This window comes from Rhodnius prolixus, unplaced genomic scaffold (assembly GCF_049639745.1).
Source record: "Rhodnius prolixus isolate KJV_2025 unplaced genomic scaffold, Rpr scaffold_11, whole genome shotgun sequence".
NCBI classification, from domain to species: domain Eukaryota; kingdom Metazoa; phylum Arthropoda; class Insecta; order Hemiptera; family Reduviidae; genus Rhodnius; species Rhodnius prolixus.
In genome coordinates, this window is record NW_027411625.1 from 8,191,414 (window position 1) to 8,208,459 (window position 17,046).

At 37.5% G+C, this 17,046-nt stretch overlaps 1 protein-coding gene across 15 annotated transcripts in view; it reads right to left on the minus strand.

The window, feature by feature from the left end:
- LOC141459173 (uncharacterized) overlaps positions 1-17,046 on the minus strand; it is a 28,928-nt gene that overhangs the window by 3,165 nt on the left and 8,717 nt on the right. For 7 of the 15 annotated variants that reach the window (XM_074137917.1, XM_074137920.1, XM_074137914.1 and 4 more), the window contains 7 exons: positions 16,941-17,019; positions 15,945-16,610; positions 14,023-14,148; positions 12,525-12,674; positions 9,802-10,257; positions 4,625-4,726; positions 365-670 (listed from right to left, as the gene is read on the minus strand). In XM_074137917.1, the coding sequence (XP_073994018.1) occupies positions 365-670; positions 4,625-4,726; positions 9,802-10,257; positions 12,525-12,674; positions 14,023-14,148; positions 15,945-16,610; positions 16,941-17,019 (1,885 nt within the window). The remainder of the gene's footprint in view (positions 1-364; positions 671-4,624; positions 4,727-9,801; positions 10,258-12,524; positions 12,675-14,022; positions 14,149-15,944; positions 16,611-16,940; positions 17,020-17,046) is intronic. The other 8 variants (XM_074137918.1, XM_074137919.1, XM_074137926.1 and 5 more) reach the window with 8 other exon arrangements.

Consider the following 17,046-nt stretch of genomic DNA (forward strand, 5'->3'; position numbering starts at 1 on the left):
GTTATACTAAGCTAATAGGTTCTTTGCTGAAATAGAACCTCGTTTGAAGCGTACTGGCCAGGTTCTTTCCATTCCATCAGTTAACAGTTTTTTCTAGAGAAAACTAAATCTGGACTGCATTCTGGTTCAAGAGGAATTTCAAAATATATGTAGTTGGACAAGCAGCATGATGCACTGAACACTTTTCTTATCAAAGTGTGCAAAGTTAAATGCTGTGGATCCTGAGATCAATGAGGCAGGTATCTTATGTCTCCCAGCCAAATAAGAGCCATTACTTCCCGCCGACCCTCGTGAAAAATAAAATAAAAATACACTTATTCGCATAACTAGGTTTTGGTTTGTTTAATCGATTCTATGAGCTCACCTGCGTTGTTGCGTTCTGTTGATTGCCTTTCACTGAAATGTCATCAATACTTCTAGTTTTTGCGGTAAAACCATTATTATTTAATTTATATTTTTCAGTCTTACGTAAATAGGCTAAGAAATTGTCTTGTTTAGCGGTGACATTCTTCAAATAAGACATGTACGCTGTGTTAGTTCTCTTGATCACTAAGTTCGGTATTGGAGTTACATCGTTTTTAACAATTAGATGCGACACAGTGAGCAATGTCTTAGACACAGATAGGCTGGCCGCTCTGCTCGAACCTGGCGAACATGTCCTCTGGTCCACCTGACCATTCATGATCTCAATTAGTTTGTATTCCCTAATCATGTTTCTTTGTGAAGAAAAGAGCAAGTGAGAGTTCCATCTGTGTTCTACTCTTGGGCCGACATAACAGAGTATCAGAGCATCGGACAAATACCAAAATCGGACTTGCTGCCCGATAGTTTTAAAAGCTCTTACCATACGTCATTACGAACACCAAATAATATACTAGAACTGCTAAGTTCTTCTCGGAGAGATTAAAGGCACGCTTGAAGATAAAACCGAGATGATAAGTGTAACTTATGATGGGCATTAGGTATCACCGCATTCCACATGCAAGCACTCGCAAAGATTTCAGTGGGTCGGTTTTTTTACTACCTGAGTAAAGTTCTGAAACTTCGTTTGTAAGTCGCTGGTCTATCAATGTAGGAATTTTTCCGAGTTAGTCTTCTTCGCACGAAATTTCCCTAACCATCTTTATATAGTCCGGCAGACAAAATACTTTACAGCAAATGTTTCGACACGCGTGCCACACTAAGTAAATATTCGTTTTATTTGGTATCGTTCAAAAACTACTCGAAGACGATCCTCTCTCTCGCTGTGTGTGTATATATATAAGTGTATTGTCCATTTGAAGTTGAGGTCTGTTTTTTTTGTTTTGCTAGTTGACCACTTAATCCAATGCAATCGCATTCTCAGCCAAATTAAAATTCTGTTAATAGGGCAATGTCTAAGTCTTACTAAACAATCAGATTAAAGCAAAGATCTCAGTTGCGCAAAAACAGTGAATGAAAAACTGGGTTTTAATTCAACAAAAAACAGTTAATTTAGGAAGGGCAGTAAGTTGGGTACAAAGACGAAGCAAACCCAAGTGAGGCTCAGAACTATCACTTAACTCCAGTTAATGCGAACTGTAGTGTTCTAATGTAACCCGTTCATGCAACCCGAGTCTTTGAGATGTTCAAAAAAATTATGGTTGTGTTCAATCGGACAAGTCTTTAGTGATCTTGCAAGAATCTCTGATTGGACGTTGAATCGAGAAAGATTATCAGCTAATAAGACGGCTAGTATCAGATACTCTTAAGCTTTCACAATAATGCTAAGAGTAGCAACCACTCCTGTTTTAATTCTCTTCTAAAACCTGCTCGAGACTTGGTAACTGTGGAAGTTTCTAAGGGTTTCTTTTAACTGGATATGCTGATGTTCCGACTGACGAAATTACTCCACATCAACCGGGCAGGAGTTCTGGTTTGCATCTTCTCTTTTATAACAAAAGGAAGGGCATAAGTGGTCTATTAACACCTTCACTCATTATATTAATATCCGCTGTGATCAACTACAAGCACAATGCCAGCAGCCCAGTAATGTTCAGTGCATCTAATGAAGTCTGTACTTTCCGAATTTTACCTCAAGCGAAGCAATTTCTTACGTCTTGCTTAGATGAAGCGGTATTTCTGTAAAGACTAGTTTTCATGGAGTAATGACAACCGTTTTCTCTTCATACGATTAGAAAATAATAACTGCTAGGTATGTAGCAGAAGAACATTATCCGGTCACCGTCAGAGTCTGGACAGGCTCCTAGTGCTAACTTCAGGTGATAATAAAAAAAAAAGGCTGCAGAGTTAGGAGCTGCTACGCTTCTTCTGCAAAACAGAAAAGAGCCTAGGCATCTCACATCGGCTTCTTTTTTCAGGCGGGCTTTGTGTCCAACTAGATTAGAGGAATACTGAATAAAATATAGCGTGATTTATTGCTTTATAACAGTTTTCAAATTAGCCTCAAATGGATCCGCACGCAGCAGCAGGCCTTAGTAGTATGACTGTGGCCAAGCCCTTAACAGACAGCAGAAAACATGGTTGGATGCACAATGCAGAAAATATCTATTATCTTAAAAACATGTTTGTTTTCTCTATTTCGGTTTTGGATTTCAACTATCATCATTAGATTGGTTTATCAGGTTTGTGTAGAGAAAGCAACATCCACCTTAAGTTTCTGGCGCATACAATTCGGTTTTTGATTATATGAGGCAACAAAAGTTACGAAGTATGTGATGGTAGAAAATAGTTGCTAAGAATGTGACAATTTACAAATTAAATTGTGAAATATGTGATAAATTATAATTGTATGTTATGTTTATAATAGTTTTTGAAATGTTACTAATAACATGTTATATAAGTAGCAAGGATTTAAATCATATCCATAACAGTAAGCTGCAATCTCCACACCAAGGAAAAAGTAAAAGAGAGATGTAGGATAGTGGCACATAAACTTTCATTTCAACAGACCTCCAAAGCGTACTTGCCAAATTTCCTTAAAAATCCATATGAAAAGCACATTTGTAAAATTAATGGTGATATTTTCAAGGGTACAAAAAGTTTCATGAATATGATTGAATAAACAATCGAAACGTGGGCCAAAATAACATTTTAATTTTCTCCTAACCAATCCTCCAGGGCCAAAAAAACTACTGTTGGTTTCAAAGTAGTCAGCAATAAAGCAACATTTTATTTTTTAAAAATGCAATGGTATTAGTAAAAAACGGATTTTTTTTTTTAATTGAAAATGTTATCATTTATACACCTCACTAAAATATAACTACTTTTCTTAATAACTTGATGAATGAGCGATTGAAGTGCGAGGCGGAAACCTAAGTGAAGATGAAATCTCTACATCAAACAGATTAAACTACCTCTGATGATGAATGAAAGTTCGAAACTGGTCAGGGATACAATAAGAATGCGTGCTACTACAGATAAAATCAAACGTAAAAATAATAGAACTTACATTCTATGAGAAAATAAGGTATACCTATTTGCAGTAAAAATAAAAGAACTTACACTCTAATAGAAAATTATATATACCTAATAACAAAATTTCGTTGGGTTAAAAGTTTTTAATTTATCTATTTATTTTGAAGATGCAGTCAGTTACTGGAGACACCAGCTGCTAAAGCTGAAGGTGCTTGCAGGATTAAAGCACCTAGTGATATAGAACCACTAGTGCTGTCTCGCTGACATGTATCTTCTAGTGGAGGTATTACCTAGCATTATTAAATTTTATTGAGCACTGGAACTAAGTTGATGGCGGGAGCAACGGTGATTCAGTCTTTGAGGGTTGCCTGAGATAGTACGGAGGTAGAATAATGGAATTTGCGATAACGAATCGATTAATAGGGGAAAAAAAGGATCTCTAGTATGGGGATTCCATGCTAGTGGTACAGTCCAAAGTATCGTACATTGCCTCCGTCAGTACTAGATGCCCATTGAGGAGGACTGGAAAAAGTAGGACACGATGAAGTATAAACGTAATTTTTTAAGTTTTGTACGGTAACTTTTATTCACCTTTTCGTAAGCCCGACTACTAGGAAATTCATGCGGGTCTCAAGGGCTCTAGAGGCGAGGACGGGATCAGAATTCGGAGCTATAAAGCAGTGTAATCTGCAAAGGAAAAAAGGATGGTGGAAATGTCTACTGTAAAGAACGTATAAAAAAAAGAGGTTAGGCTTCTTTGTAGAGCACTACTAATGATTAGAAAAATAGAAGATCAGAAGGAATCGAAACCGACTCAGAAGAAGCTCACAAAGTTAGAGAAGTGTATTCAGTTTTTAAGTCGTACTGCATTCGCTTTCCCTTTAAAAAAGGCTGTACTACAACTATGGATAATTTGACGAGAGAAATTTAGGTGGTTACACTATTAACCATTTCTGATCCAGTACTTTGTCTCACAAATCATATTTATTAGCATTCTTTTACTGTCACATACATTAAACCGTAATCTACCTTACACATTACGTTATGTAATATGCAGCAAAAAATTTAATAGCGATCTACTTAATCCTGATGAATCAACCTCTAAAGTTGGATGAAGGGCCGAAAGTCAACAGCATGCTGTGACGCGGCCAATCATCGATTCATCACACATTACTCTGTAGCAACAAAAAGAGAAGATGGAATAGAGGATTTATACTGAAGAGATTACCTTGGATGGCAGAGATGGCAGAGTATCTTGGGACCAGAACTGCACGGCGTTCCGCTCCAGCCGCTTGTAGGCCTCGTCCTCTCGCTCTTCTTTCACATCCACCTGCACGTTAGCCAGTGTAAACAATATACACATACCCACAACATACGCACCACAAACATACATAAAGAAAGATCTAATAGGTTTGGTCGATAGCAGTGTGTTTATTAGCGTGGCTTGTGAGTTCACAACTTGCCGACTTGTTGGCTTTCTCTTGAAATAGGTTTCATGGCTTTCGTCCAAGTGACTAATGCTTTCTTGTGCCCAATCACTTTCAATTCTTAAAAGATCAGTGAGTTTCTACACTCTGTGTTCCCATTCCCCGCGCACTTCTACACTTCATTTTCAAACGAAATAGTTTTACAGAACCTAAAGCTCAAGATTCTTTTTTATTTTATCCTCAGGTTTACAAACTACGATTGTGCTATCAAATGTTACCCAAACAAATAAGTTTAAAATGTGTAACGTTCATTTGGTTGCCATACAATTAACTCAGTAATATGCGGAAAAAAGAGTACAAATCCTAATAAATTGGAAAGCGTCAATGAAAGGATACAATACATGGTTGGCAGAGTTCTACGACAACAATGACTGACAGAAGCCTTCAATAAATTCAACCTGTGTAGTTAAAGAAAGTGCAATGCTTACTTACAATAACTTTCTCCTCAGCACAACTGAGATGATAACAACAGTTGTGAAGCAATTATACGTTATTATGACTCCACCCAAACTTTTGCACTCAAACATTAAATCTAAAGCTTCAAATGTAACCAGTGTTTACTTCGATCGCAATTCTCAGCGATTCACTCAAAAATTTAAAAAACTGGAAGGAAAGAGCCCCCTCCAATCTTTCTACACAGCGCAGGGTCTTTCTACAGAGGTCAGTAACTGTAGATTCCAATTGCTCACGCTGAAGTGCTCACAGGATTAGAGCACCTTGTGAGGTGGAAGTGGCTCGCCGATAGTCGGTGCGATTAACTAGCTGGCTGTACGAGCTACAAAAAAAATATTATCTTTGCTACTGTACTAATAAATTAAACCTCCCGGGTTTCACCAAAAGGAACAGTTTATGGAGCTTTCGGAGACAGTACTGATATTGACACCGCCGCACTTTCTTTCTACGGAAAACGTAAATACAAGGGAACTTTGCTGCACATCTGTGAGTCTGGCGGCTACATTTTTAGTCTTACACTAACATAAGAGCGTTTCGCGAATCATCTTAAAATACAATGACTGTGAGATTCGCTCATTACAGCATTACTCTCTTAATATGGATAATTATTAGTACAGTTAAAAAATAAAAAATACCACGGGTTTTCGCCATTACATTCAATTATTCTATGCCAAATGTCCTCCGTATCTGTTCCTTGTATTTATTTTCAAGTTGAAACAAAGAGACAAGAGGTGTTTCAGTTAGCACCGAGTAAGTCAGTAAACCTCTGACACCCGCCGGATGGCTTCACAGTGCCCCTCAGAACATCTATTCCTTTTTATTTTGTTTTCTTTCTTTCTACTTATTCTTGTTATTATCGATAAGGAAAAAGTATTCCCATTTAATCGTGCAATCGCATGAAAGAAAAGTCCTCTCTTAAGAGATTTTAACAATTTTCTTTTATTATTTTATATGAAATGGGATAGTTGGGGAAGGACAGGATATATTTGTCCCATGAACGTTCATCAGAAGTGAACACAAATTAGATATTAGAAAAAGGCGAAGTAACGTAGAACATTGAGTAGATTCCTTCGAAAGAACTCTAAGGACTACTGTGACAGTTTCTATACAGAGCTGAATAGCAAAAAACAATAAGGGTACGAAATAGAAAGTTGATGTAGCATTTGAGCTCCAAACATTGTGGAAAGGGTTAAAACAAAATGTTCTAATGAGATTACATTCGAAGTAAATACAGCAGGTTCCAGAAAATGATTCAACTACGAACTTCAATATAAATTAAGGATTTATGAATCAAACGCATCAGAAAATATCGCAGAACCAGTTTAATTTATATTAAAGAATAATGGACTGGATAAAACTGAAAGGCGTTAACAGAAAAAAAGCAAAATTGAAAAGGGGTCTATGATTAAAAATTTATATATTTCTAACGTTTAAGTTTAACTGTATGTACAGTATGTGGGTTTCAGAGGCCCTCAGGCACAGGAGAGGAGTTTTCGACTCTTACCACCACTCAAGAATATTATTAGTTTGATTGGTGTAATTGCATAGGCAATTTGCACCCATCCATTATTTTAATTGTCTAGTTTTTGATTGGGCCAGGTTTCAGCTTAGTTGTGACAGATTAAGGGTGATTACTTAAGCCGCTAGTTTATCCAACAAAATTCTTCTTCACTCTTTGATACTTCTCTTGGGTCTCTACATATAAACGCGCGAACATGCTAGCACGAACGCTCTTCCAAAGCTCCAGTCAGTTCTCCAACCTGCCCACCATAGTTACTCTGGGCGCTACCACTATAATCAATACTCTCTCTCTAATATTGAACTATTTTTTATCTTTGTTAAATAATTATTTGTTTCAGTAACTATTACTCAAGGGTTATCATTGGGGGGTCCGATATGTTCACGTACACCACACATGAGCATATATTGCTTGAAATAAATAGGCGGAAATAGGTAGCCGAGTGGTTAGATGACATATTGTGGTACTGGGTTCGACTTCCGATTTAGGCCTTGGATTTTATTTAACGATGAATGAAAGAAATAAAATATGATTTCATCCACGACACCCAATTCAGCCCGCCTAAAAAAATAGGCATTACTTCAGGTTTTTTATTTTTCCATTATTAAATTGTCATAATTTCACGATGCTATGCCATACCTCACAAATCTGTTAACATGAACAAATCCAACTGGCTGATATTAAACTTTGTTTTAGGGAATGAAAATTTTATTGAATATAAAGCAATTAACCGCCTTTTTATTTTTACGTTATTCTAATAATTTTTTATTTAAAGAATATAAAGAATTTAGGGTGAGCGGATCTGTGGGTCTCTGTATGTCTAATCATCCTTAACAGAGTAAGAGTATGGTTGACCGTTCGATCAGATCAGATATCGCGTCAAATGCGGTCACTGCCTTGGAGAAACCAACTTTAGTTGGACGATGGGCGAAAATCCTCGAAACCATTTTGAAAGCCACTGTAATGCAAACTGTGACCCAATCGCCGGCTGAATGTGCCAATGGCAGGCAGCATGTCTCTCTTCTGCCAGGGATGTAAGCTTTAAAACATTAATGGCTTCCTTATATAAATCATCCAGATCTAAAATACATAATTAAATCTTTCCGAAATAATGTTGCAAATAAAAGTTCACTTCAACTGATTTTCACAAAAATCTTAAAATAAGACCCCTCCGTAATAAATAGAATACCAATGTTAATTATAGATTGTGCTGGTCAAATTCTTACGTACCTATCTACATACGCGCACCCAAATAAAAAAAAATTCAAAGAGTATGTGGAATCGAATTTTTAAACGTATATGTTGTATTGCAACAAACTGGCTACTTTAAAAAGAATGCTAGCCAGACCAAACTCGCTGATTCAGTTTCTCAGTTGGTTAATGAAGTAAGCCGCTAGCTCAAGCTACACTCACGCCCAGTTACTCCAGCTGAGTTTTCACAAAGCCAAACACCTTAACTATTCAATAAACAATGTTTAAAGACCAATATTATGAGACGAAAACGATTTTGAAAGATGTTAGTAAAAAGTTAGTTGCACATATTGAGGAGCGTTCTTGGCGTACGGATAACGAACACAAAATAGCGGGCCAACTGACCATGTAATTAAGTTCATACAACTGCAATCATCCACTAAAATCTGTTGATTCCTGAATAAAACTCTCTCGGTTCGGGCGCGTCGACCTGAAAAAATATCTCTGGCTAGACTTACTATAAAGGCGAGCAGGAGTTCATCATATATCCTGGTTTAGAAAGACGCCTTCGAGCCACTGAAGAAGCACTCAGCTTATGTGCTACCGGGTAGGACTGACAGGGCATTGCGGCAACTCTTCGAGTGTCAGGTCATGTTGGTTTAAAAGGCAACTAGATAGCTAACAACCTGGCATGGCGATTGATAAGTTCCCGTTAAGGGGACAAAGACCAGTCTTTTCGAGAAGAACGCGAAAGGGGAGGATCACTGATCTGAATATTCTCCAAGAACTAAATTAACACTCAACTTTATGTTTAAAATATATCCTATAATTATGGGTGTATGATATATGTAGTCAAAGTTCCTAACTCAATATATTAAAAAACAGACAGTAGAGCTAATAACAAAAAATATCAACAAAATACTAATTTTGGAGGCTGCTGTAGGTAATAGGCTGCCACTGCAGAATTGACACCTACCGTTAGAAAATATATTACATCGTGTTGTTGCTAAAGTACAGTTAAGGAGCATATGCTAGATACATAAGAATATACATTATGACAAAATCTCAAATAATTTTAAATGGTAATAAAGTTGTAACGTTCTCGGATGTTTGATTGTGCTTTTGTGCCGCGCTATCATTTTAAACACATCATTAGGCTTACAGTCTGAGCTGAACAATACTTATAGTCGAATGAATAAGGACTAATTAAATGTGTGAACTTAATAGAGATCACCTTTCCCAATAATTTTTGTTTTTTGTATTATGGCTCAACATTATGCTTTTGTCCTAGGTTTTTATATTATTTTGTTGTATTCATTTAATGTTTAATTATGTAAATTTTATCTCGTACCAATTATTTGAATGTTAGGGTTCTCCCTAAAAACATATTAAACATTCAGTTCTAAACTAGTGATTGACAATAATGCTACAGAAGAAGGCAAATATAGGCGCCACGATGGTTGAATATTGAACATTTTAAGTTATACAATAAGGAATTTCAAGAATACTTGAAAGTGCTTCAGTAAAATGGTTCGGGTGGAGATCAGTAAAATGGTACGGGTGAGAGATAGGAAGGGTAAGATGCTGTTGGTCTGCGCCCTGCACCAAGTGAAAAAATGGATCTTCTATTCGCATTCCAAAGAACGTTGTAAATGTTGCATGATTTAGTTGAATACAGAAATGAAATGGGCAAAATGCATTTAGAAGGAGGTAGAGAAGCTTGTTACAGGTGAAAGTGAATTTGAATCCACTTACATCCCCAGCAGATTCACACAACTCTATCATTTGCCTTGGGGTGGTATTTATTTGTATATATAGTCGGATCCAAGCAATGAACACAAAGTGCAGGTAGGATTTAAAATGAATGAGTACGGAATAGTGTTGGTGAAGCGGTCCGTCCTGTTGCTTGCCCTCGGGCTTCACAATTCTCCACTCCTTTATAGCTGGATCAAATTTCACTTGCACTTTAGCACGTCCCAGATCTAACTTAACTGGACTCTCATCGAATATTCGACGCCACAGTAATGAACAATATATGCTTTGCTTCGGCTTGTGCTTCTTTCTTGGCGAAGTGGCTGTAGCTGGAGCGCCAGTAGGGTTTGTCGCCGACCAAAGTGTCTCCTCCAGCTGATCATTTCCAATGCCTTCTTTATCGCTTGGAAAATCGGTAGTACTTTGGTTTGAGTCGTGTGGCGAGGTGCTGCTCATGCCCTGAGGATGAGAGCCGTATCAACTACTCTATATCATTGTCTTACATTCAATTTTAAGTTTAACCTAAACAATTATTTTTTTGCTACTCTGCTTTAAAGTACAGAGTCCGCTTGACAATAGCTGCCTTTCTATTTGTCTTTGGTGAGTACAGAATTTCGTACGCCCAAATCATGTTACTTCAACACTGTTCAGTACTGAGCTGAAGCAGAGGATACGGCAATTTATACGCTCGCAGTTCTCCAACCTGTTACAGACAGAAGGCAAGTCCATTCTGGCTCCACAACACTGCCCGTCCGGACCACACCACCTTATCTTACTCTACTTAACACAATCACAGGTTCAAATTCTCTCTAAATATTTTGTCTAAGCATATAGAAATACACAACACATATAAATATAGGTGATGAACGCTAGGAAGTAGTAGTTGTTATTTAGGACTGAATTGCTCTAAGATAACAGCATTTCATTTTGACATGCCACTAACTTAAAAATCACCAGAGCACGCCATAAATAAATTCTTTCAAACAATACTCTTGGGTCTACAAGTATATAATAACTTCTATGGTATGCGTGGCTCAAATAATTGCGTTGGAGCCTTTTTCGAGAAATATTTTTTTTAAATCTTTATTTCGGTTGTTTTAGTCAAAACGTCTAAACTTAAGTTAGTGGTAGTAATAAACATAATATAAATCTCTCTCTCTCTCTCACACACACACACACAAAACGTATAGATGAAATAAGGGAGAAAGAGAAAGACAGCTAAATACTGAATTCACGGGTCCTCAAAACTAGCATTTCGAGTGAAACATAATGTAGAAACATTATCCAGTGCAATTGAATTGGTGTTAACTGGTAGCAATTGAAAAGTAACCTGGGATTCCAACATTGCGTGTGGCGCGCTCCGAGAAAGGCATTTTTGGAATTTTCACAGCTTTGTCTACGAAAGCTTGCTTCTAAAAAATCACATACACCAAAACACACAGAGGGAGGACAGGAATTGCTAAAAGTTGTTCTCCGAAGATCTTAAGACTTGCATTTCACGTAAAAAATACAGAAACAATTTGAGGGACGTTGTTGAAACATTGAGACTAACATAGTCCAGAAACCTAGTGATGCCAATTGTTAATGAGGTAACTGTAATTTTCACACTAAAACAGTTTTGACTCTTGAAAAAAATCATAGGGGGGACAGACAGACTGCTAAATATCGTCCTCAGGAGCCATACTCACACTCACATTTCCAGTGAACCCAGCATTGAAACATTTTGCGTGGAATTGAATTAGGTTTGTTAGTAACATAGTAGGAAAACAACAACGTTAGGTGAGACATTCTCCAAAAAAGATTTCTTAGAACATTCATAAGTCCATCTTTAACAGTTTGTCATACAGTAAGGGTGTGTTTGAGAGAAAAGACTAATATTGTAATTCGGATCTCAATAATACGAAATCAGTGTGTAGCGGTTGAAAAGCTAGACTGAGATGCACGTGGAACAGTCCGGAAGAGGCAATTATTGGAAAGTTCACTGGTACCCGTCTGTAACAGCCTGCCACTAAAACTGCTGACGCTCTAAGTTCGCAGCACCAGTTCCTTATATAGTAAAGCGCTGAAGAAATAAGCAAGATATGGTGGGCAATATTAAAGCGGCACACCTGCCTACATTCAGAGGCCGACTAATCTATTTTTGGTTTCTCTCACCTTCTGGTACTCGAACTTTTCTAAAAGTTAATATGGTTCTACTGCTTGAATGATTTCAATATGAATTAAAATGCCGCTAAGATATGAAATTGGAAAAAAATAGTTACTCACAACTTTCAGTATTGTAGAAAGAGAAAAATTATAGCATTGAAGAAGTCGTGAAAGCGTTCAATACGACTTTTTTTAAAATACAAATTTAACGTTTTCAAATAAAAATGAATAATAAAATATAATAATGCTTTTATTGCGGATATTTTAGCGCAAACAATTGTTACGCTCGGAACTAAGCGCAGGAATCCATCAATCTAATCGTCGCACCTGTTATCTTAACCATGGATCTGCAGCGCATGAATAGTTCGTGCTGGCTGCCTCAGCGACCAGTTGTTTACATGAACTAGAGTGGGCTCAAGTATACGCGTTGCTCTCAGTCACCCAGCACACCTCCACACAGCTGCATAAATTTCTAGAAAATAAACTTCTCGCAGCACCCAAACATCCTGCTTATTTCTTCTAAATACCACGCTATCCTCTTTTTGTTAATTTACAAGTTACAAGCATAAAAAATAAATTACCTCAACTACGTTTTCAGATTCAGACTGTTCAATCAAGTTAAAATCATCATGGACATCTTCTTTCATTGGATATTCACTTGCTTTCAAACTCACTTTCTCCTGCAACTTCTCCTCAAATGAACCATCCTCACCAACCTCTGACGATATGTCCTGCACAACAAAGAAATATCTCTAACAAGTCCGATCGTAGCGTGGTTATTTTACAGAAGGGCTCACCGATTGCATTTACTTCCTCAAACGAACACATTTGAATAGTAAAGAAATTTAAATAACATTGGTCTAGCTAGAAATGAAAGGGGGGGATAATTAAAAATATTTAAAAAAGAGGTTAGCTAACTAATCAATGCATTGGGCTCTCTCGTGGATATCTCGGGAACAAATAACTCTAGCTAACCTCACTTATGAATTCATAAGTTCTTACCTACTCAACAGTATTACACAAGATACGGACAGTTTTACTAACAAATACTCAAATCTATAACTTATGCTAAATTTTGTTCACTTCGATAAACGCATTCTTTAAAGGAAGCATGTCATGCCAGCTGCACCAGACTGCTCTTACAGTATGACGTATGAACCAAGTTCAATGGCACTACATGTTTCAACCGTGAAGAGCGATTTAAAAAAAATAAAAATAAGTTAATAGGTTTCTTAAAATCAGAAGTGTGGCACTTAATTTTATTATTGTTAATATCAGAGTTAAATCGTACAATGCACTGAAATGGCACGTTAAAGCCAGATCATTTAGAGAGCTTAAATATCAACTCTTTAAAGACACCCTGAAATAATTTTTTTCGAGAAAATATTACAAATAAGAGCGATAAAACCTAAATTTTATGTAAAAATAAATAAATAAACTTGTTATTTGAGATCTATGTTTTAAAACTTCCAGTAAATTGTTTGTATTCATTTATGGTCACCAAAGTCTGGTAACATTACTATACGTATTTGATTGATTGATTTTTCCCTAATTTATAATTCCTAACATTTGAATCAATCCCCAGCATATTGGACAAATACACTTTCTTCCTTATTTATGCAATACCAACAAGATCCACTGGAGAAAGTGCTGAGTTTATTTTTTTTATAGTCTTAGAAATGAAATTTCTATTTGTGAAAAGATGATGGATTTTCAGTCGAACATATTATCGATAAGAGTTGGCACGGAATGTGTGTTTTATGGCCTTGGAAATATCACTTTGGACATTTGAACAGCTACATCGACGACAAAGTGATAGGTCAGACGATAACATTTTTATTTAACTTGCACAATAACAAGTTAAAAGTGCCTTTTTAGTTAATGACAGAAATGTAATCATTCCTAGATGTGCCTTTGAGGTCAGACTGTTATGGAACAACTGCTCAAGAGCTCGTCTAAATGAGTGTTCCATCAGTAAACAGACGAACAGACTACAGTTAGCGATTTTGTAGTAATTAATTCAGCAAAATTACAAGGAAAAGCGCCTGACACTAGCGTCGGCTGAATAAAATGACGTACCTGACTGTTCACACTGGCTGGACTCTTAAGTGTCTGCAACAAATTAGGCAGCTCCAGAGGAGTAGACTCAGCAGGCGAGTGGTACTCAGAGCATACGTCGTACACAGAAGCGTCCAGCTCTTCTTCCTATAACAGACAGACGCCATCGTACTCACACACATTCAGGAAACAAGATGGACGAGTGTTGCGGGCAGCAAGCTGACTGTAGTGCGCCTCATAGAGAAACAGATAGGCACGAGAAAGGAACCGAAGATGGTGATGCGAAGAAGAAATGATATATATACGTGTGTCAAAAGAAATAATATATATTCGCTAAATCACCAGCGATTACCGAGATTAATAAGCGAGTCTGTACCAATCTCGAATATTCTTCAATCCTGATTCAACTAACCAAGAGATATGACTCTTGATGATTTTACAACAATTAAACTATCTTCGAAGACGGCAACTGTCCTTTTGACAGTGGCAAGATCGCATTATTGGCCTAACATGAAGCCGCACAGGGTGATTTACAAGCAACCCTTGTGTTTGTGTGCACGCTCGCATACAGAATATTTTATTGCATTAAAGATTTAGTACAATAATACGGACTGCCAATGTTGAAGCCCTGAATCTCACTTCGATCGATTCCAAACTATTTTATTATAGGTCTGTGCAAGGTAAGCGATGAACACTATCCAAAGCCGCATTATGCTCGCAAAAATGCTGAGCGATTACTGCTCTCAAAGGGATATGATTATCATTACCTTTGTCACAATCCTTTGGTACATGCGGAGTTTTTGGACATCAAATTGTACTTCATTCGATTAATTTCATTAGGTAACTTAATATCTATAAAATTCTAAAATCTCGCAAAAATAAGAGAAGTGAACTCTGAGCGTTTTTTGGTTTCGAATAAACATGGAACACCGTACCATGGAACCGCAGGGGTTCATATGTAATTCTTGGGGTCTCATAAGAGTTATACTTGCACAAGCTTAGAATCACTAAGTACACGTATGCACGCATACACACTCAATTAGAAATCGGATTCTAGGTTACTTCTAGGATTTTGCTCCAGATAGGAAAGGCTTACTTGGCAATTTTTAAGGGACTTCTGCCAAGCTAGGGATCACCTGTATCCTAAACTCAAAAACAATGACACTTCATAGCAAAATCAGTTGAGATTATTGTGACCAACATAAGCAGGACCTGGACAGATAGTACTTGGCGCAGCTTGAATATTTTTATAGGAACTATATGATATTCGAGGAATCACTTATAAACCATGAAATGATAAAAAAAAAAAAGATTAGTTGATTAGGCACAAAGTGGTGCAACCGAGTGGTATAAATGAGAGCGTTTCCTAGGAAGAGTGTTCACGAAACGTAAATGAAAAGGTTGAAACTTAGATAATGGGTACATTGCTCTAACCGTGCGCGATAGCCTTGACATTAAAAGTTGAAAATATTCTATAAAGAATTGGAACAAATTTCAATATTATTGTAGTACTAGATATGATGTTAATCAGCACTAAGGAACGTAAAGACCAAGGGGTCAGGCCCGACATAAAAAAAATACGGATAGTACGAGTAAGAAAGCGCTAAAGGGGATGTCCAACGCAATAGAAAAATACTTACAGATACACATGAGGAAATCTGAGGCACATTGAATAATCTTAATGTCCAAAAACTTACTCCCAGCAATAGTTAGTAGGAACAACATAGCAGTGACGCACTACCGCTAGGAGGATTTTAAGTGAAAGCTTGAGGTTAAACATCAAGGTCTTATAAAAATCAGAACTTTGGAATTCCCTTTGATATTTTATTAACGCTCAATCCGCACCATACCATTCGCGCCACTTTAGAAAATGTGGCCGAACGTATCATTCACTAGCAGGTAAGAAAAGGTGAACATAAGTTAATGGAGGATGGTCTACTTACCTGACAACAGCCGTCACAAGGCAGCATCATTTGAGGAGAAGCAATGCTTTGGTAGGACTGTGCGTGTTCACTGTAGGGCAGTGCCTGCGCCCTGTTATCCTGATTCACTGCAAGTTTGGCTATAGCTTCAGATCTGTGGTGTGTTGAGTCCGTGCCAGTGATATCCGCACGTAGGTCCGTAGGAGAACTCACTATTCCCACTTTGTCCACTGTATTATTATTCTCAATTATAATATTATTATTGTTTTTAATTTTCGTATTTTCGTTGTTATCTAATTGTAAGTCCTCTTTAATTATTGTATCCTGCAACGTACTCTCGATAATATCATTTTTAACAAATTCCTCATCAATTTTATTAACCGTATCTTCATTACCGTGGCAGACATTTAACGGATTATTGCCTTCGTTTTGGCAATCATTATTATTCTGAGGGAAGCACAGTTGTGGTGTGGTGGCAGGTTGTGTAAGCGCTAAGTTGAGGTGCTGTGAGGTGGAAACTTGTTCGGCGCTCTCCTGCGGATCCCTAGTCGTGGTGTCAGGATGGGCAGGGGGCGGCGTGGGCTCGGCCCGCAGAGAACTCCCCACCAAACTGCCTGCGTCCGCAACCAGCGAATCGTAGTAACCAACGTTCAGCAGCCCGTGGCTGCCCACGCCCTCACTGCTCATCTGCAACATGCATTTTCACTCTGGATCAATACCTACAAACTTGGCATTTGTTTACAACAAAGTAAAGTAAAGCATATTTTTTTCAGGTGAGCTTTCGTCCAACTACCAATTAGGTGTCGTGGATGGAACGTTTATTTACTGTATTCTGTCTTTCTGAAGAGTGAGTGCTGGATATTCTTGCATGACATCCTCGACTGGCTCTCTAGACTGGTTCTACTAACTCATCAAAGTTTCACCGAGAAATGTTTCAAATAAATTATAGCAACATATGTGAACCGAGTAGTGTTCGTTTAAAAAATAAGCAATATAAAAACTGAAATGATAACTTACCGTGGGGTAATTCAAATTTTGTGGCGGATGTAGTGCGGATTCCCAGAGACGTTCATCACTTGGAAACACGTTGTTAGATCTGTAAGAAATTAGTCATCAGCACCTA